The sequence below is a fragment of the Carettochelys insculpta genome, chromosome 8 (genome assembly GCF_033958435.1).
Source record: "Carettochelys insculpta isolate YL-2023 chromosome 8, ASM3395843v1, whole genome shotgun sequence".
NCBI classification, from domain to species: Eukaryota; Metazoa; Chordata; order Testudines; family Carettochelyidae; genus Carettochelys; species Carettochelys insculpta.
In genome coordinates, this window is record NC_134144.1 from 74,628,463 (window position 1) to 74,653,982 (window position 25,520).

Below are 25,520 nucleotides of genomic sequence, written 5' to 3' on the forward strand. Positions count from 1 at the left end.
CCTCCGCTCCTTGCCCCAGTCTGTGTTCGGCCGACCGTGGGGCCGACGGGTGTCTCCCTGGGGTCTTGCCCCCTTTAAGTGGGCTGCTGCCCAGCAGCATACGCACCCAGGCCCTGGTTCAGGGCAGGGCAACAGGCAAACAAGCAGCCACCAAAGCGGGGTGGTGCGCGAGAGGTGAGGGGCTGCCTCTCTGGGGACGGGGTAGTGGGACACAGGCCCTCCCACCCCACTGCGGCCCAGCCCAGGGCCCTAGCGACAGCTCTCCCCATGAGCCGGGCAGTGGGGAGCCAGGCCACAGCACGCCACCATGGGCTCAGGTGGAGCGTCCCCCGGGCCACTTCCTACCTCCACCTCCATGGGTGAGTGGCCCCCTCGGGGTGCTCAGCCAGCTCAGGCAGGTGCGTCTCCCCCGGGTGGGTATCAGCTGGCAGGTCCGGCTGGTTGGGCATCGCCGCGTTGGTTGGGTAGCGTATGGGGGGACAGCACCGTGGGCTCCAGCCGGTCCGAGGCCTCGGCGTTGTGGGCGGCAGGCAGGACTCCAGGCTCATGCCCATCTGGGTCCCCGGGGCAGCTGGCCACAGGCAGGCTCTCGGGCTCTGGCAGGGCCTCAGGGTGTGGGGTTTGCCGCAAGCCCAAGGCCCCGGCAGGTAGGGACGTCAGGGTACCTGGCTAACGGCAGGCTGGGCTGCGGCCCTCCGGGTTGGTCAGGGCAGCTGGCCGGTGGCTCTCGCAAGTCTGGCCCGGGTCCCCTGGCTCCGCTCCCAGGAGCCCAGTCAGAGGCAGCCTTTGAATGAGCCTCGAGCTCCACCCCAGTTCTTCTGGCCCCAGGTGCTGCTCCCTGGGCAGTGGGGCCAGGTGTTCGGGGCCAGCCCACCAAGTACTCTGAGAGGCCTCCTCCACCTCTGAGTCAGGGGGAGGCCACTGCACCTCCCTGCAGAGCTCCAGGCAGTCCCGGGTTCCCTGCCCCGATCTGGGCTCACCCCTGCCGGAGTTTCCTTAACCCTCAGCTCTGCCACTGCACATCCACGCTGCCTTGTCCAGCTCCTTTCACTTTCCAGGAGCTGCCGCGTGGCAGGCAGGTGCCACAGCCAGGGGGTTAAGCTGAACCAGAAGCCAGCACTTATTCCAGAGTAGGCACGTCCACACACAGAGCTAGTCCGGAGACGCTGGGCCAGTCTGTACGGCCTTAGTGCAGATCAGGTCTCAGGTGCAGACAAACCCCAGGGAGGTGAATGCCCTGTTACTAACTGAGTTGCATTCGTTGTTACAGGCACACGTTCTTCGCCCACCTGCGGACGCCTGAGCCGGGGAAGCTGTTACTGTGCTTCGTTTGCAATAAACCTGGCCTGGTGCTTCCGTCCTTATCTGATCTGCTGCTCTTGTTACCCACGCACGTTTTTTTGTCCCTTCCACACTTCAGGGACGCACACACCTTTACCCAGTCCCCAGGGCTCAGGGCGTGACCCTGTTAACTTAACACCCAACCTTACCCAGTCCCAAGGGCTCAGGGCGTAACTTGCTGCAGGTCTGCAGGATCTGGGCCACTGACAATGCCTCACACAGTACTATTCTCATTCTGTGTTTACTGACAATTACCCAGCAAGCAGAACACGTGCCTAGCACATGGTGTCCTGCTCCCCGTCCTGACAGAGGCAGGCAGGCAGGCAGACGTCCCCTGCTGGGACAGACAAAGCCGGTCCCTCTGCATGCTGGTTACTGCCCCTCCCGGTCTTGGGGGTGAATCCCTTTTTCCTCTTCCTTCTCCGTCTCCTTCCTGCCTCTCTTTCCCTTTCCTTCCTCCTGTTTTTCCTTGTCGGACTCCAGGTTAAGTAGTGAAACTGGAGTCCTGCTTAGCTCCACTGTGACTCATGCTTTTAGTATAATTTTACTAACCAATTGTAACCTAATCTAGCAGAATTACCTCACCAGTCACACTCCATCGCCTTCACTGATTTACACTTAGCAAAATGAATTATACGGCAGACCGCAGCAATGACAATCGCCATGTCTCTCTGTTCTGTATTCATTGTGCCAGTTCACTATTTCCAGCTCTGAGGAAGTGGGTCTTTCCAGTGCTACAGGACGGCTGCTTTGGTTGGTGAAGATGCAGACTAATACTGACACCTCTCTGTGACTAATTACAAGGCAGACAGAGAGCACACAGAAAGCAGTAGGAAAGTGAGGACAATCACCAGAGAATGAGGCTTCCACAAGCTCAGCTACTGATAAGTCACTTTTTGCTGGACAAAATGCCGTTAACTACCCATCTGGAGATCAGTTTCTGTACCTGGTGACAGCGGGTGCCACTAGGATGGGGTCTTTTTCTAACAGCTGGGTGTGACGCTTCTGTAAGGAAACATAGGTGGAATAAGAAGGCTTCAAGGTCATAGGTGGAACGCGTGACTCTGAGCTGTACAGTTCATGGCTGTTGTGCTTGGTTAGGGCAGTAGAAGGCGGCCTTAGGCCTCTCAGTGCGGTTAGGACTTAACCCCTTGGATGCTGAGTTGAGCACAGGTCACCGACAAGTCTCCCCCACTTCACTCCGTCTCAGGACAAAACTTTTCGCTGACCCCAGCAGAACCCCTGTTGTTCACCTTCAGCCTCAGTAGACCTTCTCCATGTTGTCCGAGGTCTTCCTCTTGGATGTTGTCCTTGCGAGTTCCACGTGAGAGCTTGGTGGGCTCTGCTGGATGATGCTTTTCTGAGCGGGTGGTTCTTGTCCTGCTCTGTTCCAAAGCTCCTCATTTATGGCCAAATCCAGGTACCTCAGGCATCCCTGTGTGCATGTCGGTAGCTTGTGATTCAGAGACTTGTTAGTCCCCCAGGCCTTGCACCACACCCAGGCGCACGCTTTGCATGTGCGTTGAAGAGCGGCAGTTTCCTCTTTGCAGATATTGTTTGTGAACTCCATCGGGGACGGAGAGTCTTGAATGCAGCTGTTGCTTTCCCTGTCCTGGCATTGAGGTCCTTGTCTGTTCCTCCATCCCTGCCCGTAACGCTCCCTGACCTGCTCCGCATCTTCCAGGCCATCCCTCCCCGTGCGATGGTGGTGGTGTTGGACTCATTGATCCTCATTGTTTGGTCTCTCCCTGGTTAATGCTCATCCAGTCACTGAGCAGTTTTGTCCCGGGCTGTGACCTTTTCCTCCATGCTCTCGCGTCCATGTGGAAGGAGGGTGACATATTTGTTGACCTGCTCTAGTCGCTGGGGGGCTCGCTGGGAGCCTGCTGGGTCATCGCCACTTGCACAAGCCAATACACCACCCGAAGGGGCCAGGCCCGCGGCCCTCCAGCTGCCGTTGCTGCTGAAGCAGGGAAGCTGTCAGAACACCAGGCGGGAGCCCTCTACCCACTGCACCCTGCGAGCTGAGCGCTTGGCGGCCGCCCCGGCCAGACGCAGGCGCCGGGCAGTGGCTGAGCCGAGCCGGCAGCGCGTCTCTGCTGGTGGGGCCCACCGCGCACCCCCCCCCACGGACGGACAAGTGAGAGGGAACTGGGGAATACCCCTGTGCCACTGCTGCCCTGGGCAGAGCCTTGACATCACAATCAGCCAGAGCTGTCCATTGGCTGCAGCAGCTGCTAATCCGCAGGGGAGGAATGGGATGGGCTGCTGCCGGCCTCCTGCCCGCCCTCCTTCCCCCAGGCGAGCGGCAGGTGCGAAGTCGAGCAGGAGCCTCCCTGAGACCATGGTGCAGCTGAGGCAGCCCCTCCTGCGGCAGTGAGGTGCGGCCCGGCTTTGTCGGGGGGCTGGGGGTGCAGGGTGGGGAGCCCCTCGCTTGGAGCCAGCAGGAGCAGGGACTCGGGGTGAGCGTCCTTCACCTGGCGCAGGCCGCTGGAGCAGTCCGGCGGAGCTAGGACCCGTCTGCTGGGGGGCTGCCTGGGGCTCAGCGCTCCGCAGCCACTGCAGCCCCCGGGCCGGCAAGGGGGCTGTGGGAGCCATGGAGGGAGTGGTATGGGCCCTGGGTGCTAAGAGCCCCCGTTGCTGCCCCAGGGGCTGGGGTATGTGCCCACCTGCGCAGCACCACGGCTCACGCCCCCCGCAACCCTAGGAGCCGTTTAGTGCAGAGCCTGGCAAAGGAGAGCCTCGGGCCCTGCGTCCCTCCCTCCTGCTGGGAGGCTGGCGGAGGGTGAGGAGAAAGGGCCCCACTGAGAGCTGGGGGACGGTGGCTGACATGAGCCACCAGAAGTGTGAGTCCCGCTCTGGGCAAAGGGGGACGGGACCCCAGACCCGTAGGCGGGGTGGGGCTTCGGGCAGAAGGATGAGGCTGGGGGTGGCCTTCCCTCCACCCTTCAGTGTTGCCCAGCCCGGGGCCCAGGGCAGCCGCCCCTTGTGCTCCGTGGGGGGCACCGCTGCTGCTGGCCTGGCGCTGGAGCACGGGGCGGCTGGACCAGGCATGTGGAACCCGCAAGCCGCTGCGGCTGCCGAGCTGTGAAGGTGCCAGCGGCAGCAGCCAGCGGCTCCAGGCCCTTTTAAGGTGCCCAGACCCCTGGAAAACTGCTCCTCCCGGCGCCATCGTTCAAGCCCGCAGAGGGGCCTGCGCGCCACTCCCTGCTGGCGTGGAAAACGCCACTGCCATGTCTGGCCGGGAGAGCCGCTGGTCACCTCCCTGCTGGGAAGCGCCCAGGCAAGATGCTAAGTCAGGGCCGCAGCGCTGAGGCCTGGCAAACTCTGCCCAGTCTTGCTGCTGCCTCTGCCTGGCCCCAGGCTGCGCTGGGCTCTTCTCCGCAGAAGTGACGGGGGGAGAGAACCCACAAGGGGTCGGGGCTGCTTGTGACAGTCTCCTGCCCTAGTGGATGGGGGATTCAGCGGGTGCTGGCACACGACCTGGGCCCCTCTCGGCCAGGCTGACAGAAGCGCAGGGCCCCGGGCACGGTGGGCACGGCAGTCCTGCTGGTGAAGGTCACTGCCGCAGCCACTTCGCCCCAGCAGGGCTGGTGGTGGGCACAGCCCAGCCTCTCAACCTGCCCCCCTGCCAGGGCAGCTCCTTAGGGCCCAGCTCCACACCCCCTGGGCAGGGGCCTCTGACTTTCCCATCCCGTCCCTTCTCGCAGCTGAGCACACCACCAGCCTGAAGTCGCAGGTCCTGTTACCCCGCTGGGGGACCCCTGGAAAGGGAAAGGGAGCCCCAGCCCCAGCCCCAGCCCCAGCCCCAGCCCCAGCCCCAGCCCCAGCAGCCTGAGCCTTCCTCTCGCCAACTGTGGGGCCTGGAGGGGGAGGCAGCCAGGCTGACAGAGCAGCCCCCCAAATCCTGGGGCGAGGTGAAGCATGGCAAGGACCCCGAGAGAGGGCCCTGTGGGCAGGGGTGAGTTCTGCGGGTAGAAAGCAGAGCAGGAGCCAGGCTGGGTCAGGAGAGTGAGGCGCAGGGACGGAGGATACAGAGAGCTGGTTGGATTCATGGGCAGGAGACCCTGGACAGGGACCAGCTGGTGCCAGCAGAAAGCAGCGAGGCCGAGAGGTGCCTGGGGAGGAAACGGGCAGCAAACGTGGGCAGGATCCCCTGCATTCCTGCCAGCCGGCCACTGATCCGAGCCGTGCTGAGGGGTCCTGGCGCTGGCAAGGGACCAGTCCTTCTCGCTGTGGCTCTGGGCAGGCTGCAACTGGGACAACATACCACAACGGCCACTGCCTTGTGCTCCCCTGGCCTCCCTCCACAGCTGGGCTGGGGACCCCCCAGCTTCGCCTTGTGCTCCCCTATGGGCTCTCTCCTGCAGGCTGGCACCCTCCACTGTTCCAGCTCCCTTTTCGCAGCCCGGTGTGGAATAACTGTTGTTCTGTGCGCAGCGGTGTGTGTGTGGGTGTGCACCGCCAGGAGAGGCACCAGCTGCCAGCTGTGGACGCTCTGCCAACCAGCCGACTCTCGGCAGCCGTTGGTATATCACGGCAAACTGCCGTTATTAGCTGCACCGGTGCCCAGGCTGTAGTGCTGTGACTACAGCCCATGAGCCCCTGGTCTTTACCGCCAGCCCCGGGCCCCCCATCCTTTGGGCAGGAACCGCAGCTGCCGGCATTGCCGGGCAGGCACCTGCCATAGACTCACCTGAGCAGGGCGCCCCCTTGTGGTGAGAGCCATGTCACAGCCCCCTGCCAGGCTGCACAAATGGGGGCTGCCAGCCGCGGTGCTCTCCCCAGCTGCCCAGCACCTCCCAAGCCACTGACCCCCCCAGCCTCTTCTGCTGGTTCAGGAGCCCCCATCTCCCTGCAGAGACCGTCTCCGGGTGCAGCCACCTTCCCACACACCCCAGCACAGAGCGAGGACCCCACGGCCCTCGGCCCTCCCTGGGTAGGACCCACCAGCCTGGGGTGAACCCTTAATTCTGGGCTGATTGGCCCTGCCCTTTCCCCTGGCACTGCCAGCGTGGCTGGGGCGTAGCGGCCCTGGGCAGGGTGCTCAGTGCTCGTGCGCGGCAGACCAAGCACAAAGGCGGGGACACCACGGGCTTGGGGAGAACGGCCCTCAGGGCTGCACCAGGCAGCCAGGGGCCAGAGAGTCAGGGGTGAATTTCTGTCCCATGGCTGGGCTGGAGCTAAAACCTGTGTGAGCCGGACAGAAGGACAGGGCCTAGGACAGCCGGGGCCGGCCGGCTTGGTGAGGGTGGTGCGGGGAGGAGAGGACGCAGGCTCTGGGCAAGGCGGGCTGGTTGGAGGGGGGGACGGGCTGCAGCAGGCAAGGTGGGGGCTGTCTGAGGCTGCCAGGCTGGCTGCTCTCGCAGCTAATGAGCAGTCCTGGGGCACTGTAGAGACTCACAAACGTGTTAGGTCGGAGCTGCCGGGCTGAGACCCACTTCGCCAGAGGACTGGGGATGACGAAGCGAATCGGGTGGGAAAGGCGTTGCCTGTCACTAACAGGACGAAGCAAACCGCGTAGGAGGTGTCCCAGTCCTGGAACTCCCCCGTGGGACATCGCCCTTGGAATGCATCAGAGAGTTGAGCTCTCGGGTACGACCCAATCTCAGTGGGTCACGTTTGCAAATGAATTCCAGTTCCCACGTCTCCCTCTGTCACTTGGTGGCAAAACCCTTTTGTAGGGGAATGGCGACTTCCCAGCCCTTTGCTGAACACCCGGGGAGGTTAACGTGTGCCCCTACACAACAGGTTTTTGTGAGGTCCATTCACCCTCCGGCGCAGAGGCTGCCCAGAGTGTCCTGTGTCCATGGCGGAGGGGCATTGCTGGCACACGATGGTGTAGTGGATGGCAGGTGTCGGAGCCCCCGATGGGGCGGCTGGGTCCAGTGATGGTGTTGCTTGTATAGAGACGCGGACAGAGCTGGCGACTGGGTTTGGCGCAGGGATAGTTCCTGGGTTGGTGTTTCTGTGGTACGGCGTGTGGCCGCTGATGAGTATTTCTGGAGGTCGGTTGCTGTCTGTAGGAGAGGACAGGCCTGTCACCCCGGCCCGTGGGAGTGAGGGATCGGGTTCCAGGGCAGTTGTAGGATGTCAGTTAGGTGCTGGAGGGGTTGGAGCTGGGGCTATCGGTGAAGACAAGTGTTGTTCTGTTGTTCACCTTCTTGGGCCTGTTGTGAGTAGGTGATTTCTGGGCACTCCTCTGGCCCTGTCAATCTGTTTCTTTACTTCCCCAGGAGGGTTATTAAGTTTTATGAATGCTTGATGAACACCCTGCCGGTGTTTGTCTCTGTTGGTGGGACTGGGGCAGATTCGGCTGCATCTTAGGGCTTGGCTGTGGACAACGGTTCATGTGATGTGCCTGGGATGTGAGCTGGAGCATGTAGGTAAGAACAGCAGTCGGTGGGTTTCCGGTAGAGAGGCGTATTAATGTGACCTTTGTTGATTTGTACTGTGGTGTCCAGGAAGTGGATCTCTCGTGTGGACAGGTCCAGGCTGAGGCTGACGGTGGGGTGGAAATTGTTGAAAACTCGGTGGAATTCTTCCAGGGTCTCCTTCCCATGAGTCCTTGTGGCTTCTCACTGCTGACCCTTGTCTTTCCCCCTAGATTCCCTGCTGGCCTCGGCGCAGGGCCACACGGCCATGGTGGAGTACTACGAAGCCCTGGGTGTTCCCAGCAGCGCCTCCTCTGACGACATAAAAAAGGCGTAAGTCCCGCTTCCCCCCAGTGCACCCCAAGATGCTGTCCCCAGGGGCTATGCCTGCAGGGTCTCCCATGCTCTCCGGGGCCCACCCTAAGGAGAAAAGCAGCACTGACTCCCACTGTCAAGTGGACAGGCGCTCATTGCTCTCAGGGAGGGGGCAGTTCTCGGGCCGGGCTCAGACCAGAGGGAAGCCAGGACTCGATGCAATGGTGGCTGCAGGCCAGGAGGGCGGGGCAGGCAGAGAGGGGCTAGTCTATGGTGTGAGCTGGGACCCGGGGAGGTGGCCCAGAGCTGGCTCCCTTGGACCACCCGGCACTGCACTTAGGTTTCCTGCTCAGGGACGTCCTGTCCCCGCTGAGCTGCGGTAGAGAGGGGGAGGGAGATGGGAGGGCGAAGGTGACCAGCCCACGTGGCAGGTGACCCACCCTTGGCCCCAAGCCTGCCCCTCCTGAAATCAGGGTCCCGACACCCTGCAGTGTCAGCAAGGCCCTGTGCAGCAGGCACGTGGCTCCATCTACCTCCATTCGCTCAAAGCCATGCTGGACCCAGAGAGCTCCTCATTACTGCAGTCCTAGAAAGCCCCAGGCTAGCAGGGCATTGGGGAGGGGGTGGACTGATGTGAGCCCTCCTTCCTGGGCAGATCCTGACATGGTGGGGTGCTGTAGCGGGGCAGTTGCTGTCATTCCTTACAAGGGTGGGGGTTGGAATGTATTCTGGGGGTGCATAGGATGCTTTTGGGGGGCAACTTATTATGCACATTTTACTCAAAGCAGTGACTAAGCCACAGCCTGAATCAGAGATTCACACCTGGTTGGTCAGGTCAAGTCAATAAAGAGTCGGTTTTGCAGAGGGGTTTGTACAGTTCTGTCCTCCAGGTCACCCTCACTTGGGCGCTGCTGCTGACGCTGCTTTCCGAGCTGGGCTACCAGCCAGCAGCTGCCGCCCTCTGTGATGGAGTGGGGGATACCTGTGTGTGTGTGAGTGGCTCACAGAGGGTGTGGGTCTCCTGCTGAGGGTAACCTTGATGACCAGGTAACACCTTTGTACTGCAGACAAAGGAGGAGGTGGAGCCTGAGGGGTTTGAATTGGAACTGGGAGTTGGAAGCAGTTAGTCTGGGCTGGGAGAGAGAGACAAAGGAGGGGGCCAGGCCCCAGCTCTGGGGGCCCCTCGGGGCCTCCTCTCCTCAACATGGATTGGACTGGCTGTCTCTGCCTGCTGTACTGACTCCTCTGTACGATGCTGTGCCCTGTCGGCTAATAAACCCGCTGTTTTCCTGCTAAGTGAGAGACTCTCCTGCCTGTGGACAGGGTGCAGAGCTTGGGGGACCCCAGAACCCCATCACACCCTCCGCCTGCCCAGCTCTGACCGGGGCACACAAGCAAGGGGGCCGTACTGCCACCTCCTTACAACTGGCTTGCAACCCCCCGGTTTGGGAAACACCGCTGTGGGTGGTGCAGGCATGTGGATGGACCTCCGTGATGCTTGCAGAGCAGCACACAAAGCTGCTGCCAGCTGTAGGTTAGTCCGTTTGCTAAGAGGCAGTTAATTGTAGGCGCCGGCTACAGGTCCACTTTTGCTTTTGTTGTTATTACAATGGGTCATTGGCTCATTTGAGCAGCAGGGAAAAACCCTACTCAAGTGAAAAGCCAAAGCTGATTCAAGCGGAGTCCAGCTGCCGGCAGGAGACGCTGAGAATCAAGCCAGACAAACAGCAAACCGTGGCACAGACAAGGTCGGGACACAGCAGAACGTCCAGGGGAGGAGGCAGCAAGAGGAAGACAGACAAGCCATACGATACTGCCTGGAGACTGGAAATGTGAAGCACCCGCAGCATCTTCTGCTCAGAAGAGCTCACGCACAGTAGTGAAAAGCCATCACCCAGCGGGGGCAGCCGCAGAGCACACCAGTGAGCCAGCAGAGTATTCCAGGGAAAGAATGAGCATTTAAAGGTCAACAGGATGTTCTGACCAAACAGCCCCAGCAAAAGCCTTAGTGCCACCCCACCACGTTTCCGTCCTGTCCTCAGAGCGTTAAAGCTGCACCCAGTGGGAGAAACTCTCCTTCCTCCTGAGCCACAACTCCTCTTGCTCTTTCCTGAGGCCGCATCACCTCATCCAGAGCAGTCGGTTCTCAGCTGCTTTCAGCCCCAGCGCCCAGCACAGCCTGCACTGAGCATCTTCCCCATTGACAGGCCACCGCTGGGTCACCGTCCTGCCCCAGAGCCTGTCCCTCCAGCCCCAGCGCCCGGAACAGCCTGCACTGAGCATCTCTCCCGTCGACAGGCCACCGCTGGGTCACCGTCCTGCCCCAGAGCCTGTCCCTCCAGCCCCAGCGCCCGGAGCAGCCTGCACTGAGCATCTCTCCCGTCGACAGGGCACCGCTGGGTCACCGTCCTGCCCCAGAGCCTGTCCCTCCAGCCCCAGCGCCCGGAGCAGCCTGCACTGAGCATCTCTCCCGTCGACAGGGCACCGCTGGGTCACCGTCCTGCCCCAGAGCCTGTCCCTCCAGCCCCAGCGCCCGGAGCAGCCTGCACCGAGCATCTCTCCCATCGACAGGCCACCGCTGGGTCACCGTCCTGCCCCAGAGCCTGTCCTTCCAGCCCCAGCGCCCAGAGCAGCCTGCACTGAGCATCTCTCCCGTCGACAGGCCACCGCTGGGTCACCGTCCTGCCCCAGAGCCTGTCCCTCCAGCCCCAGCGCCCGGAGCAGCCTGCACTGAGCATCTCTCCCGTCGACAGGCCACCGCTGGGTCACCGTCCTGCCCCAGAGCCTGTCCCTCCAGCCCCAGTGCCCGGAGCAGACTGGCTGGAAAAGCTGAATGTGTCACTTCAAGGCCCCAGGAAACTGGTGTCTTCTCGAAGAGGCTGCAGCTGGAAGGAGTGGCTGGGAAGCGGGAGGCTGGACAGGTTTCCAGCCTTGGCAGAGGTGCTGGAGAATGAGTTGGCTCCTCTCATCTCACTGGTCTCAAGAGCTGGTTCCAAATGTCCTGAGGCTTCGACTGGAATCCCCCCCGGCCGACTGCGACCTACGGGCGGTTGCTGGGCCCGAGGCAGCCCCCTGGGGCTGGTCAAGTGACCGGCTGCTTCCACCCCCCGGGAGTGACTCTGACTGTCAGTCACTGGGGAGCATCCAGTGCGACTTGATTGTCTAGGACCTCTCGCATCTCCCTGCTAATGCGACACCGCCTCCTCCGGCCCTGCTGGCTCTCCGGGGAGCCGACTCCAGCAGCAGGCGTGGGGGGGGGGTGCTCGGCTCCGAGGAGCAGCACCCCCAGCCCCAGTGCCAAGAGCGCGGCACCCCAGAGAAGGTACCTTTCTCTAGCGCTTGGGCGGCTCTGCTTGAGCCCCGGCCGTGCCCTTTGGGCAGCTGGTGAGAGCAGCAGGCTGACCTGCTTGTGTCTGTACTTGTGTGGCGGGTGGAGGAGGTGTAAATTGCCACTGACACCAAAGAGGTCTGAGAACCAGGGCCTGAAAGGGGGCTCGTGCCCTCTCGGCACGTGAGGGAAACTCCACAACCACCGGCAATGGGCAGCTGGGCCAGACAAAGGCAGGGCAGGGAGCGTGCCCCGGGTTACAGCCAGGAGATGCTGCCAGCCCGGCGCGCCTGATGGCTGCAGCCTGGGCCACAGCAGCAGAGCTCTAATCACTGGGGGTGGGGAGGGAGCTGCTGGGGGCGGCAGGAAGAAATGTCCCTGTGTCTGGCTGCAGCAGAGGTGATGTCCATGGGCGGAGATGATCTGGGGCAGCCTGGAGGAGCGGGGTGCTGCCCTGCTCGCTGGGGTGTCTCGAGCAAGGCCCAGCCCTGCTTGGGGCTACCCGAGGGGCGAGTAGAGCTCGGGGGGAGGAGAGAAGGGACGGCGTGGCTGGGCGCTGGCGGTGGGGTGCGCCTGGTGTTCTCACACTCAGTGTCTCCGTTGGCTCTCCGGGGCCGGGGCAGGTACAGGAAGGCCGCGCTCAAGTGGCACCCGGACAAGAACCCGGAGAACAAGGAACACGCCGAGCGGAAGTTCAAGGAGATCGCGGAGGCCTACGAAGTGCTGTCGGACAGTAAGGGGCTGGCGCCCCCCAGCCCAGTGGGGTCCCGGCGGAGGGTGCACACTCCCTGCAGAGGGCCAGGTGCCCCGGGGTCAGAGCAAGCTCACGCCTCTCTAGCTGCACGTGGAGAAGGGGCAGCAGCTGCTAAACCCTGGCTCTGTCACTCCCTGCACTGAGCATCTCACCCATCGACAAGGCACAGCTGGGTCCCCGACTGGCCCCAGAGCCCGTCCCTTCCCCAGCCTCTGGGCCGGACCAGTCACTGGCTGCCATGTGCTTCCAAGCCCCAGGTCTGGGGGAGGGGCCAATCCAGCCCATGGCCCACCTCACCAGGACCCCCACGCGCTCCATGTGCCTCTCTGCACTGTGCAAGGAGCTGTGTGGGGGCTGGGGGGCTCTTTGTGTGCTGCTCCTGCCCCCCAAGCACATCCTCTCAGCTCCAGCCAATCACAGCTGATTGTGCTGGGGTGGAGGCAGCCAATGGGAACTGGCCACTGGGAGCAGAGAGATTGTGCTGGGGGTGGGGGCAGCCAATGGGAACCGGCCACTGGGAGCAGAGAGATTGTGCTGGGGGCAGGGGGAGCCAATGGGAACTGGCCACTGGGAGAAGAGAGATTGTGCTGGGGGCGGGAGCAGCCAATGGGAACCGGCCACTGGGAGAAGAGAGATTGTGCTGGGGGCGGGGGCAGCCAATGGGAACTGGCCACTGGGAGAAGAGAGATTGTGCTGGGGGCGGGGGCAGCCAATGGGAACCGGCCACTGGGAGCAGAGAGATTGTGCTGGGGGTGGGGGCAGCCAATGGGAACCGGCCACTGGGAGCAGAGAGATTGTGCTGGGGGCAGGGGGAGCCAATGGGAACTGGCCACTGGGAGAAGAGAGATTGTGCTGGGGGCGGGAGCAGCCAATGGGAACCGGCCACTGGGAGCAGAGAGATTGTGCTGGGGGCGGGGGCAGCCAATGGGAACTGGCCACTGGGAGAAGAGAGATTGTGCTGGGGGTGGGGGCAGCCAATGGGAACCGGCCACTGGGAGCAGAGAGATTGTGCTGGGGGTGGGGGCAGCCAATGGGAACTGGCCACTGGGAGCAGAGAGATTGTGCTGGGGGCAGGGGGAGCCAATGGGAACTGGCCACTGGGAGAAGAGAGATTGTGCTGGGGGCAGGAGCAGCCAATGGGAACCGGCCACTGGGAGCAGAGAGATTGTGCTGGGGGTAGGAGGAGCCAATGGGAACCGGCCACTGGGAGAAGAGAGATTGTGCTGGGGGCGGGGGCAGCCAATGGGAACCGGCCACTGGGAGCAGAGAGATTGTGCTGCGGGTGGGGGCAGCCAATGGGAACTGGCCACTGGGAGCAGAGAGATTGTGCTGGGGGCAGGGGGAGCCAATGGGAACCGGCCACTGGGAGCAGAGAGATTGTGCTGGGGGTAGGAGGAGCCAATGGGAACCAGCCACTGGGAGCTGCGAGATTGTGCTGGGGGCGGGGGCAGCACACAGAGCGTCCTCCCCAACCCATTGTGCAAGGCACAGACAGGTACAAGGACTCTGTGCAGCCTGGGGCTGAAGCAGGCAGGGAGCTGCCTGCAGGTACCACTGTGCTACCACTGCGCGGCTGGCCAGGATCTGCCCAGGTAAGTGGGTTGTGGCCTCTGCCTGCACTTGGCATCCTACTTCCTCCTGTGCCCAACTCCCTGCCCCAGGTCACCCCAACCTCCTGCACCCTGCTCCACCACACCTCAGGTCACAAATCCCACCCAGGCCCTGCACCCCCTGTGTAATAGGACGGGGTTTCTGGGCACAGCTAGAGAAATCAATCTGGGGTAAGTTTGCTTAAAACCAGGCTACTTACAGCCCCAGGCTGGGATTGCCTCCTCTCTAATGCAAATCTAATAGCCACGACAGCACTTCTGCTAGCCCCTTAGCCAGCCAGAAGTCACACAAGACTTCCCAGCTGCTCTACCAGCCCAAGCCAACAACCCCAAACTAAGATGAGGGGTTATTAAACCTCTTTCACCCAACACCACACAGATGCTTCCAGGCCCCAAAGGGTCCAGGCCCAGTTCCTGGTCAATATATACTTGGATCTTACCCAAATCACCACACTCACCAGACCTTTAGATCTAAACATCTAAAGATTTATTAATAAAAAAGAAAGAACAGGATTAGAGAGAAAAATTCTTAAGGCAATGCTATGCATACATTAATTACAGCAGAACAAAACAGCAGAAATGTAGCACTTTAAAGACGAACAAACCGATTTATTTGGTGATGAGCTTTCGTGGGACAGACCCACTTCTTCAGATCAATCTAATTTCCAATCCAGACAGAGGACCAAAAAAAAATGGCAAGAACTGACACAGGGGGATGAGGGGCGGGAGGGGCGGGATATTTAATTGTCTTGCCTGAGATAATTACGAGTATCAACGGAAGGGAAGCCATCCTTGTAATGTGTGAGGTAATTGATGTCTCTGTTCATCCCACTTGTTAATGTGTTGAATACGAATGTGAATTCCAACTAACAAATTTTTCACTCTAATCCATTTTTAAATTCTTTTTGCTCCAGGACACAAATTCTCAGGTCTTTAACAGATAGGCCCACTCCACTGAAGTGTTCACTGACGGGCTTCTGTGTATTGAGTTTCTTGATGTCTGCTTTCTGGACATTTATTCTTCGGCGAAGGTTTTGCCCAGTCTGCCTAATGTACACAGTGGCAGGGCGTTGTTGGCACATAATGGCATATACAGCCAGCAGCATTATCTGCTGATTCTTGAAAGTCTCTGAAAGTCCATTTCAGGTCACATAGTTTCAGTTACTGGAGCATTGTAGATCCGGCCCGCTGGGGTTCACAGGCTGGACAGGGACCCTTGGAGATAGGACCAGGTACCGCTGGGGTTCACAGGCTGGACAGGGACCCTTGGAGATAGGACCAGGTACCGCTGGGGTTCACAGGCTGGACAGGGACCCTTGGAGATAGGCCCAAGTACCAAAAGACAAAAGATCCAGGATGGACCTTGTTAAGTCCACATCACCCTTTGTGTCCCATGACAAAGTCCTTTTTCTTCTTCCCATAGGCCCTTGCAGGTCCGTTCCCACCTGACTCAGGTGGGCTGTGGTGGCAAACGGCCATTGGGTGAATCCCAGGAGACAGTCTCGCATTTCTGAGATGGACCTGTTCCATTGTTTCAGTCCAGGCCCCCTGACCAGTGGGCTGTGTCCCATTGACTGTCCCAAGCCTCTGGGATGTGTGTTGGGTGTCTGAGCACCTGGTTTCCACCCCATTGTTCAGCCCAATGCCCTGGCTGGGGCTGAGGTTGCACCCCCCATTGTGAAGCTCAGCACTGACACATTTCCTAACACCGCTACAGAGCTGAAACCTGGAACTTCACCCACCTGCATGACATGGATGTGAGTAGCACACTCAGACTCAGGGCATCCTCAGCTTTCATTAGACCCCGGCCCAATATGTGGGGCCAACAGATACACTGGACACACAAAATGGCCTCCAGACCTAATATAAAAATCCAGTCAGGTGACACCCTCCTGCCCCCTCACCTGGGCCAGAACCCACTCCTGCACCCAGAGCTCTTCCCAGCCCACTCCAAAGCCCTGCCTGAGGTCACAGCCTCAACCCTCCGCACCCCTCCCGCAGCCCAGAACTTACCATTTCTGCTTCTGCAGCCCCTTCCCCTGGGAATCTGCTCTCCCGCCTCTTACCAGGTGGGCAGGGAGCCCTGGCATAGATACTGGCCTCTGGCCGGCTGCGTCTGTTCCTCTGGCTGCTTCCCCATTTGTGGGCCGTCCCGCTCTGGCTCTGTGTGGGGTGCAGGGCTCAGCCTAGGGGAATGGCCGCAGGGTCTGCAATGTGACCCGGACCTGGCCGGGTGACTTCTCGCTCCGTCTCCCTTCCAGAGAGCAAGCGGGAGCTGTACGACCGCTACGGCAAGGACGGGCTCTCAGGGGCAGGTGAGTGCCCCCCGGGCCAGGGAGCGGGCTGCCAGCAGCCTGGTCCTGGCCTCCAAGGGACCCATGGGCGAGGGTCTCCAGCCCAGACCCCCTACCCAGCCGGGCAGGGGGCCCCCTTGCTGCTCCGCTCCAGCCACTCCTCTGGGGAACCCTCGCCAGGGACCGTACGCGCTGGGTCTGCCGCTCTCCCGCCCTGGCGCAAATGTAGTGGAACCCTCTGATGCCCAGCCCGCTCTCTGCCTCCCTGCTTGGGCAGGGGAGCGTGCGGGTGGGAGAGGGCGGCTCTGGACCCCTGGGGGATTCTTCCCATCGGCACTAAGGGCTGCGCTGAGCTGGGTACAGCCAGTGCCCGGTGCCAGGCACTACGCTATGTGAGCTGCTGTGTCCACGGGCCACAGCTCTGTCCAAAAGTCCCTCCCACGGGCTCCGGAGAGCCGGCTCCTGCCCTGCCGTGACCTGCTCGCCGCCCTGCCTGGCGGCTGTAACGGCCGGTTCTGCTCTTCCCCCAGGGACGGGGGATCTGCGGGGCGGTGCTGGCGCGCCGGGCTTCACGTTCACCTTCCGCGGTGCGGACGAGGTCTTCCGAGAGTTCTTTGGGGGACGAGACCCGTTCGCCGAGTTCTTTGGTGAGCATTCCCCCGGCGGGTCCTGTGTGCCCCACCATCCCCCGGCTCATGCTGCCTGGGGGCCTGACCCCCTCCTGCCGCACAGACAGGCCTGCAAACGCATGGAGCAGCCAGCGGGGCAGGAGGAAAGCTCGTCCGTCCCTTCGGCCCGGGTGGGATCTCCCCACGGCCCTGCCTGAGCTCAGACAGGGCTGGAGACAGGCCTGCTTCCTCAGCGCACGTTCCCCTGCGGAGCTGGGCTGCAGCCAGCCCCAGGCCACAGCCCTGCTCCTCTGCTCCAGCTGGGGCTGCCAGGCTGCTCGTGGCCTCAGGTCACCCCACTTCCCCTTCTTCAGGCTCTTCCCAGGTTTTCCCCCTGAACCCGCCCCCAGACACGTCCCTGAGCCACACAAACATGGTTTCCATGTCCAGGTCTCGGCACGTGCCGGCACCCAGAGCCCCCCACGTCCCTGCCTGTCCCCACAAACCATGCAGGGAATGCAGCTGGGCCGGCTCCCCAGAGCCCTCGCGTGGCATCGTCGGGCCCAGCCCGGGTGTTCCCAGGGACTGCGGGCGTGAGGCGGGAATCTCTGGGCCCCGTCGGGCCTGGCAGCTGTGGCTGGTGCTCGGCAGCTGCGTGGCCCTGCCAGAGGCGGTGTCAGCACTGGTGCAGCGCCCCAAAGCCTCCGGAGCACGGAGGGAGGCCCGCGCCCCCAGGCTCAGCACGGCCATGGAGCAGGAGCCCACGCACAAGGCGGTAGGGAGGGGACGAGCTCCCTGCCCAGACTGAGCAGTGACCTGCAGCAGCCCTGCTCGGGGGCTGCGTGAGTCGGCTCTCGGTGGGGGGAGCCCCTGGGGCGGGGTGACCCTCCCACTCCCCCTTCCCAGGAGCTGGGGGACAGCACTGACCAAGCCTCCTGCTTTGCAGATGACGTGGGTCTCTTCTCCGAGCTGCAGGCTGGGGGCACCCGGGGCCGTGGCCAGGGGGGCCCCTCCGTCGCATACTCCTTCTGCTCCTACAGCTTCCCAGAGCCGCCAGGTGAGGACAAGGCGCCGTCCAGCTGCGTCGGGCTCCCTGGCATCCTGGGGCAACCACTTCGTCCTCTGCCTCCGGCCTGTGAGCCAGCCCTGCTGTCCTCAGTCAGCTCCCTCCGCCAGCCCGGCCCAGCCCGGCCCAGCCCACCTCCCCTCGGCACCGGCTCCCTCCGCCGGCCCGGCCCTGCCCAGCCCACCTCCCCTTGGCGCCGGCTCCCTCCGCCGGCCCGGCCTGGCCCAGCCCACCTCCTGCCCTCGGCGCCGGCCCGGCCTGGTCCAGTCCACCTCCTTCCTTCGGCGCCGGCCCAGCCCGGTCCAGTCCACCTCCTTCCTTCGGCGCCGGCCCAGCCCGGTCCAGTCCACCTCCTTCCTTCGGCGCCGGCCCGGCCCAGCCCAGCCCGCCTCCCCTTTGGCACCGGCTCCCTCCGCCGGCCCGGCCCAGTCGCCTCCCCTCAGTGCCATCCCGGCCCAGCCCGCCTCCTCCCCTTGGTGCCGGCCCGGCCCAGCCCACCTCCCCTCAGCACCGGCTCCCTCTGCCGGCCCGGCCCAGCCCAGCCTGCCTCCCCCTCGGCGCCGACTCCCATGACGGCCCGGCCCAGCCCACCTCCCCTTGGCGCTGGCTGCCTCCGCTGGCCCGGCCTGGCCCATCCCACCTCCCCTCGGCACCAGACCGGCCTGGCCCAGCCCACCTCCTGCCCTTGGCGCCGGCCCGGCCCGGTCCAGTCCACCTCCTTCCTTCGGCGCCGTCCCGGCCCAGCCCAGCCCGCCTCCCCTTTGGCACTGGCTCCCTCCGCCGGCCTGGCCCAGTTGCCTCCCCTCAGTGCCGTCCCGGCCCAGCCCGCCTCCCCCTCGGCGCCAGCTCCCTCCGCCGTCCCAGCCCAGCCCGCCTCCTCCCCTTGGTGCTGGCCCGGCCCAGCCCACCTCCCCCTCGGCGCCGACTCCCGCTGACGGCCCGGCCCAGCCACCTCCCTTCGGCGCCGGCTCCCGCTGACGGCCTGGCCCAGCCACCTCCCTTCGGCGCTGCCTCCCTCTGACGGCCCGGCCCAGCCACCTCCCTTCGGCGCCGGCTCCCCCTGACAGCCCGGCCCAGCCACCTCCCTTCGGCGCCGGCTCCCTCCACCGGCCCAGCCCAGCCCAGCCCATGTCATGTGATTGGATTTTTGGATTGGGTCTGGAGGCCATTTTAATGCCCAGTGTATCTGTTGGCCCCACATATTGTGCCGGGGGGGCCCTGGGAGGGGTCTAACGGAAGCTGAGGATGCCCTGAGTCTGAGGGTGCCGCTCACATCCGTGTCACGCAGGTGGGTGAAGTTCCAGGTTTCAGCTCTGCAGGATGTTAGGAAATGTGTCAGTGCTGAGCTTCACAATCGGGGGTGCGACCTCAGCCCCAGCCAGGGCATTGGGCTGAACAATGGGGTGGAAACCAGGTGCTCAGACCCCCAACACACATCCCAGGGGCTTGGGACATGTCAATGGGACACAGCCCACTGGTCAGGGGACCTGGACTGAGACAAAGGAACAGGTCCATCTCAGAGTCAGGCAGGTGCGGACCCTCGAGGGCCTGTGGGACGAGGAAAGGGCTTTGTCCCTGAACACAAGAACAAGTGTGTGGACTTAGCAGGGTCCATATTGGATCTTTTGGTCTCCAAGGTCCATGCCCAGCATGTGGGCCCCAGCGGGCCGGACCTACAGCGCCCCAGTGACTGAATCTCTGTCACCTGAAATGCACTTTCAGAGGCTCTCAGGAATCAGCAGATAACACCGCTGGCTGCACCAGTGGGTACGGCTGACGCATGTGAAGTGTGGCTCTAACCATCCCTCTCTCTGACCCTGCTCTTTCTTTTGTATTAATAAATCTTTAGCTGGTTAGATCTGACAGACTGGTGGGCATGTTGTTTGGGTAGGATCCAGGTATATATTGACCGGGGGCTGTGGCTGGACTCTTTGGAGCCTGGAAGGATCTGTGTGGAGTTGGTGAAACAGGCTTAAGAGCCTCTCACCTGAACTTGGGGGGTGTTGATCTGGGCTGGTGCAGCAGCTGGGCAGTCTGGGGGTTTGCTGGTGTGGCTCTGGCTGGCCAGTGGGGCTGGCAGAGGTGCTGTGGTGGCTGGTTGGATTTGCCTTAGTGAGGAGGAAATCCCAGCCTGGGGCTGAGTGGCCCAAATTTTAAGCAAAGTTACCCTGGGTTGATTTCTCTCACTGTGCCCAGAAACCCCGTCCTACCACAGACCAGCTTTCCTCTCCTCGGCACCGGCTCCCTGTCCTAGCCCGGCCCAGTCCTGCCTCCTCCCTAAAGCTCTGAAGACTCGGGAACAGTCCGGCCCTGGGTGGACGTTTTCTCTCACAATTTCACACCTGCCCTGTGCAATATTACAGGTTTATGGGGGTGCCACTGAGAGCATCAAACCAGGGCGAACTGCTCGGAGACTGGGCTACGTACAGCCCGGGGCTGGCAATCCTCCACTCAAAGGCACCAAACCTGTCACACTGAGCATGGCTGTAGCCGCACTGGCCAGCCAGCTGTCACACCAGCAACTCCCCCAGGGCTAATCTATACTTAGGAGAAGATCGACCGTTCAAAATCACCCCCTCTGGGCTCAGCCACTGACCCCCCACGCCAGGCTATTGCACTCAGCAAGGGGCGTCAACGTGGGACTTCCCAGCCTCAGGCTACAGTTGGGAAGAAAGTCGATTCTGATACCTGGATTCTAGCTACACTAATGACATCGCTAGAATTGTGTGTCTGAAATCAACTTTCGTCCCTGGCACAGACTTGCCCTCAGACACCCCAACTTCCCTTGGGCCCCAGCCCGTCCCCTCCGCACACAGGGGAGAGGTCGTGGAACCCACCTCCGAATCCACCCAGGTTCTTCCTGCCCCCAAGGGCTGGCCGCATCCCCGGCTCAGTGTGCACCTCGGATCTGACCGCAGGGAGCAGCTGGGCCAGGCCTTCGCAGCTAAGGGGTTGTTAGTGAAAGGAAAAGAGCAGGGTGAGAGTGAAATTGTTAAAGCTGTCAAACTGCACCGGTCCCAGAGTTCTGGGTGGGGCGGCAGCACAGAGGAAATGTTCCGTTGTGTTCAAAGTCTCTGGAGGACGCCCTCTGTCGGGATGGGTCATGGACCCTTCCAGGCGCAGCTCACCGCAGGGATGCTCCAGAGGCGATGGATGAGCCGCAAGACAAACGGAGGCACCTCTGGGGCCCTTATTCTGCCCTTGCCCAGGTGGAGAGAAGTCTGTCGCCCCCCCAGTGCAGTTTGTTACACGAGCAGGGCACATCTGTGCTTCGGCGAAGATGGACCCAGTCAGGGTTCATCTTCCAGAGTCCAAATGTGCGCGTCAGGCGAAGCCATGCGAAATTGATGTCTCTGGGGTCAGCCGTCGACCCGGGTGCCCCCACGGCGGGGAGTAAGGGGGCTCGACGGGAGAAATGCTCCTGTCAACCATCGTTAGTTAGGACAGGCAGGTGAGTCGATCGCTGGTATGTCGATTCTCGCTACGCTTTGTCCTAGCTAGAATTGCTTACCTGAAATCGGCTTATTTCCATAGCACAGACCAGCCCTCAGGCGTGGGTCGGCCCCACCGAGGGGCCACTGGCAGCGGGGTGTGACCCACCCGACCAGTCGCCCTCCCGCCACAGGCCGGCCCAGCCGCCATCGGCAATACCAGCACAGAGCCAGTCCTCAGCACGTCACACCCCAACGTGCCCCCCGCCCTGCCCTGCGCAGCCGGAGCCAGCAGTGCCAGCTGCCCGCAGAGCCTCCCGGGCCTGCCGGGCGCCCGGCTCGGGGCAACGCAGCCCAGGGGGCGACACCGCTTTTACGTTCACATCAGCATCCCATGACCTTACAACCCGCAGTGTGTCACCGGCTGCCCCCTTACCACCCAGCCCCCTCCTGCCAGCCCAGGAGCCCCCCACAGCCCCGCAGGGCTCCCTGGGCCTGACCCCGGCGGGGGCTCCCGCAGTGAGTTCTCACCCTCTCTTTCAGATTTCTTCTCCTCGTCCTTCAGCCCCGGCGCTGAGCCCGGCGTTGGCTTCCGCTCCGTGTCCACCTCCACCACCTTCGTCAATGGCAAACGCATCACCACCAGGAGGTAGGGAGGGGCCCGCGCCGACTGCCATGGGCCAAGCCAGCCTGTCTCCCAGCCCCACGGCAGCTGCTGCAGGGGAGCAGGTCACAGAGCCCGCCCACCGCCCCTCGTGCCAGAGCCCCCCTTCCTGGGCCCAGCCAGGGGCCCACCGCCCCTCACACCAGCGCCCCCCTTCCTGGGCCCAGCCAGGGGCCCACCGCCCCTCACACCAGCGCCCCCCTTCCTGGGCCCAGCCAGGGGCCCACCGCCCCTCGTGCCAGAGCCCCCCTTCCTGGGCCCAGCCAGGGGCCCACCGCCCCTCACACCAGCGCCCCCCTTCCTGGGCCCAGCCAGGCTGGTGCTGAGCTTTCAAGCGTGGCTCTTGCCAGAGCTGAGTCCCCAAGCCCCTGGGGGTCCCTCTGGGCACCTGCCCACTCCCACTGTCGCTGGGGCAGGAGGTAGCTGCTGTGTGGGGCAGGGCCCTGAGACCCCCGGGGTGTCAGTTGCCCTGGCAGCTGCACACTGTGCCCCAGTGCCCGAGGGGGGAGGCTGCGCCGAGGGACCCAGAGTAGCAGCAGCCTCCCCAGCCCCCACCAACCGGCTTTCCCTGCTCTGGCCTCCCCGCAGCTCGGGGCGCAGAGGAAGGGACCGTGGGCCGGGCCAGGCACGAGTGAAGGGTGCACAGGGGCTGGGGGGGCGGGAGAGGACCGAAATCCTTCTAACTGGCTGCTCCCCGGCACACGCCGCCAGGGCAGGCTGCTCTGCGGGCTGACCAGGCCTGTTGGCCTGAGAGGCCGGTTGCTGCCGCGGGCTCCTGCTGCAGCCGCCGAGCGGGACTGCTTGCCAGCGTGGTGAGAGCGGTGCTCCTTACGCTCCGTCCCCAGGGTCGTCGAGGACGGGCAGGAGCGGGTGGAAGTCGAGGAGGACGGAGAGCTGAAGGCGACAGAGGTGAACGGTGAGGAGCCGCGCTCCGGACGGGGGGTGTCTGTGTGTGCCGGGCTGGGAATGGGGGGCTGCGCTGGGCGTGCGGAAGATCGGGGCGGCGGGGGCTGGAACTCGGCCCAGAGGGGCCTGGCGCTGCCAGCTGGGGCCAGGAAGGTCAGTTTTGCTGGGTGTAGAGCAGGTCAGTAACTAGCCCCGGCTGGCACTGCCCTGGTCCCGGGTTGTGTCTGGGGAGGCGGAAGAGGCCATGTGCAGGGCCAGGTCTCCTGGGCAGGGCCCTGCTGCTGCCTGCCTCGGCGGGACGGACGGACGGACAGGCTCCCTCGGCTGAGCTGGGGGTGCCCTCAGGGACGCAGAGAACGGGAGGTAGGGCAGGGAGCCAGGCAGGGCTGAGCACAGTGGGGCTCTGGATCCCCCCTGCCAGAACGGCGGCTGTGTCCCTGCACTGCCAGGCTGGGGCACCGAGCCCCCGCCAGCCTGACAATGACCCTGTGCCCGACTTCCTGGGCAGGCCCGGGGGGCGGGGAGCCGGGAACACTCCCACCGGGGTCTCCCGTCACTCTGCTCCGGGGGCTCTTTCTTGCAGACGTCGGCAGCTCGGCAGGGCTGCAGCACCAGGAGCCGCACGACACCCTGAGCTCCGCCTCGGCCTCCCCCCCGCTGCAGCGCCCCCCGAGCGCTGCCTGCTCCTACGTGCTGCCCGAGGAGGAGGAGGCCAAGGACCTGCACCGGGCCATGGCCTGCAGCCTGTCGGAGCTGGAGGACGGGGGGCAGCACCGAGCGGAGCCCCGCAGCTCCAAGAAGAGGCGGGGCAGCGTGCGGCAGGCCCGCAAGGGGGCCAATGAGGAGGCGGGCGCTGTGCTGGCGCCCCCGGGCCGGGCCAAGGGGGCAGAGAGCCCCGGAGGGGGAGACAGCGCCAAGGAGGGCGAGGAGCGGCCGGCCGAGGTGCAGAAGCTGGGGAGCAGCCCGGCAGCCGCGGGGGGCAGGTCAGTGCTGGACGAGAGCAAGTTCTCGCTCCGTGACCTGGAGGCGGTGCTGGCGGAGCTGGAGGCGGCACCCGAGGACATGGAGTCGGTCGTGTGCGCCCTGCTGTGAGGGCAGCTGTGGGGCCAGTAAAGGGCAGCCGCACTCTGAGCCTGCGTCTTTCTCCGTCCGGGAGCCGCTGGGTGGGATGGGTGCTGCGCCGGGCGGGCCAGGCCTTGTCTGGGTCTGAGCCCGCCTGGCCAGTCAGCTCTCCAGCCCTCCCGTGCCATCCCTCGGGGCCCTGGGACCTGCCTGGCCCCACCCACGGGTGCTGCTGGATCAGGCTCCCTGCTAGCCTGGCGGGACTCTAGTGCAAGTCTGCACCCTCCGGGCACCGCAGCTTGGGGGCCCCCAGCCGTTCCCAGGCTCCCTGGGCAGCCGGCTTCTCTGGCCCCTGGGACCCCCCAGCTGACCCACGAGGCCTCTGCCAGTGGGCCTGTCCGGGAGCTTGGGGCTCTGGGCCTGTCCATGCCCCTCCTGCCCACAGCAACAACAGCCCAGGTCTTGCTGTGTCCCTCGGGCCGGCTGCTCTGCCCGGGCCCTGGCTGGCGCGTGGTCGGCCCCTGGTTCCTGGGCTCCGTCGTACAGCCGGGGGCCGGTCTCTCCAAGATTCCCTTTCACACCTGGCCCGGCTGCCCGCCAGCTCATCCGCCAGCTTCCCTGCGCTTCGGGGCCCGTGGGCTTCCACTGCATCGGCCCCCTTCTCGGGGCAGAGTTCACGCAGCTGCTCCAGCACCAGCAGGTTCGCTGCTTCCTCGCCGGTCTGGGCCCTGCCCCCTCGCACGCGCACTGCCCCAGCTGCTGCTCCAGCTCTGCGTGCGGCTCCCCAGGGGCTGGCTGTGCACCCCGAGACGGGCTTTGGGGGCCAGCCTGAGCGTGCGCAGCAGGGCCCATTGGATCGCTCAGCACCCCGGCCTGGAGCCCGTCCCTCTGGCTGCTTTGGCGTCCAGCAAGCGGTGAGATGTGCCAGCCAGTCTGCGGGCTCAACCCCAGGCAGGACGCTGGCCTTCTCCAAGGCGGTGGGGAGAGCATCTGTGTCCTCCCCTGCTTAGCTGGGGTCAGGAGGTTCACACCAAGGCGCCAGGCAGTCGGGGGCCCCCGCGCCCCACTGCAGCAGCGTCTTTAGCCGGCAGAACCGCTCTCGCTCTCTCCTGTCCTTGGCGCGCCTGGTCCTGGTGCTGCAGCTCCCTCTGCCTCAGTTCAAGCTCCAGTTGCCTCAGCTCCGGGGAGGAGGCGCTGAGCGGGGAGGAGCTGCCAGCGGCCACAGGGATGCCAGCAGCCCTGGGGTTTATCCAGCTGCTTCCAGCCCCTTCCCGAGCCTCAGCTGGGCAGGGGTCTGGAGTCTCCCCAGGGGTTCTGGCCCCTGCTCCAAGGAGCGATCGTTCTCCTGCAGCCGGGCAGTGAACTGGGCTGCGGTGGGTTTGCACGAGGGAGCCTCTCTCCCTGCACAACTGGACAACGTCCGTTTCAAGGAGCGGGGTAACAGACCATTGCCGCTGTTCGTGGAAGCCCCCTCAGCGCGCCAGCTGCCTCATGGGTCACCCCTCCTGGGGGCTAGGCACCTCGCTGCCCTTCAGCACGCCTGGCGCTCGCCAGCCGCCCTTCTTCCACCTACGCCCCAGTCGCTTACTGCCGGATGTTCCATCCACGGGTGCAGTAGATCCCACCCCTGCCACCAGATGTGATGGGATTCAGGGGTTCCCAAGCACTGCCCCATCCACAGCCAGAAGTGACTCTCACCCAGCAGGTAGAACAGGGAGTTTATCAGTTGACAGAGACACAGCTCAGCACAGAGGTGTCAGTGCAGCT

The 25,520-nt window shown here is 63.6% G+C and overlaps 1 protein-coding gene and 1 long non-coding RNA gene across 2 annotated transcripts; one reads left to right on the forward strand and one right to left on the reverse strand.

Annotated features, from left to right (window-relative positions):
• The first annotated feature begins 2,736 nt into the window (after positions 1-2,736).
• On the forward strand, positions 2,737-23,957 carry LOC142017016 (dnaJ homolog subfamily B member 2-like). Its single transcript, XM_075001599.1, has 9 exons — positions 2,737-2,761; positions 7,949-8,048; positions 11,982-12,091; positions 15,984-16,037; positions 16,547-16,663; positions 17,571-17,681; positions 21,665-21,770; positions 22,631-22,701; positions 23,275-23,957. The coding sequence occupies exons 2-9, from the start codon at positions 7,984-7,986 to the stop codon at positions 23,781-23,783; spliced, it is 1,143 nt and encodes a 380-aa protein (XP_074857700.1). The 5' UTR covers positions 2,737-2,761; positions 7,949-7,983; the 3' UTR covers positions 23,784-23,957.
• LOC142017020 (uncharacterized) lies at positions 18,746-21,739 on the reverse strand. The gene is made up of 3 exons (XR_012646426.1): positions 21,653-21,739; positions 20,528-20,634; positions 18,746-19,003 (listed from the first exon to the last, which is right to left on the reverse strand). It is a non-coding gene; the product is annotated as an uncharacterized LOC142017020 (long non-coding RNA).
• Positions 23,958-25,520: the final 1,563 nt, after the last annotated feature.

Coding starts and splice junctions, on each gene's coding strand:
- LOC142017016 (XM_075001599.1), top strand. CDS start 7,984: ATGGTGGAGTACTACGAAGCCCTGGGTGTTCCCAGCAGCGCCTCCTCT. Junction 17,682..21,664: donor CAGCTTCCCAGAGCCGCCAG/GTGAGGACAAGG, acceptor CCTCTCTTTCAG/ATTTCTTCTCCTCGTCCTTC. Junction 21,771..22,630: donor AAACGCATCACCACCAGGAG/GTAGGGAGGGGC, acceptor CTCCGTCCCCAG/GGTCGTCGAGGACGGGCAGG.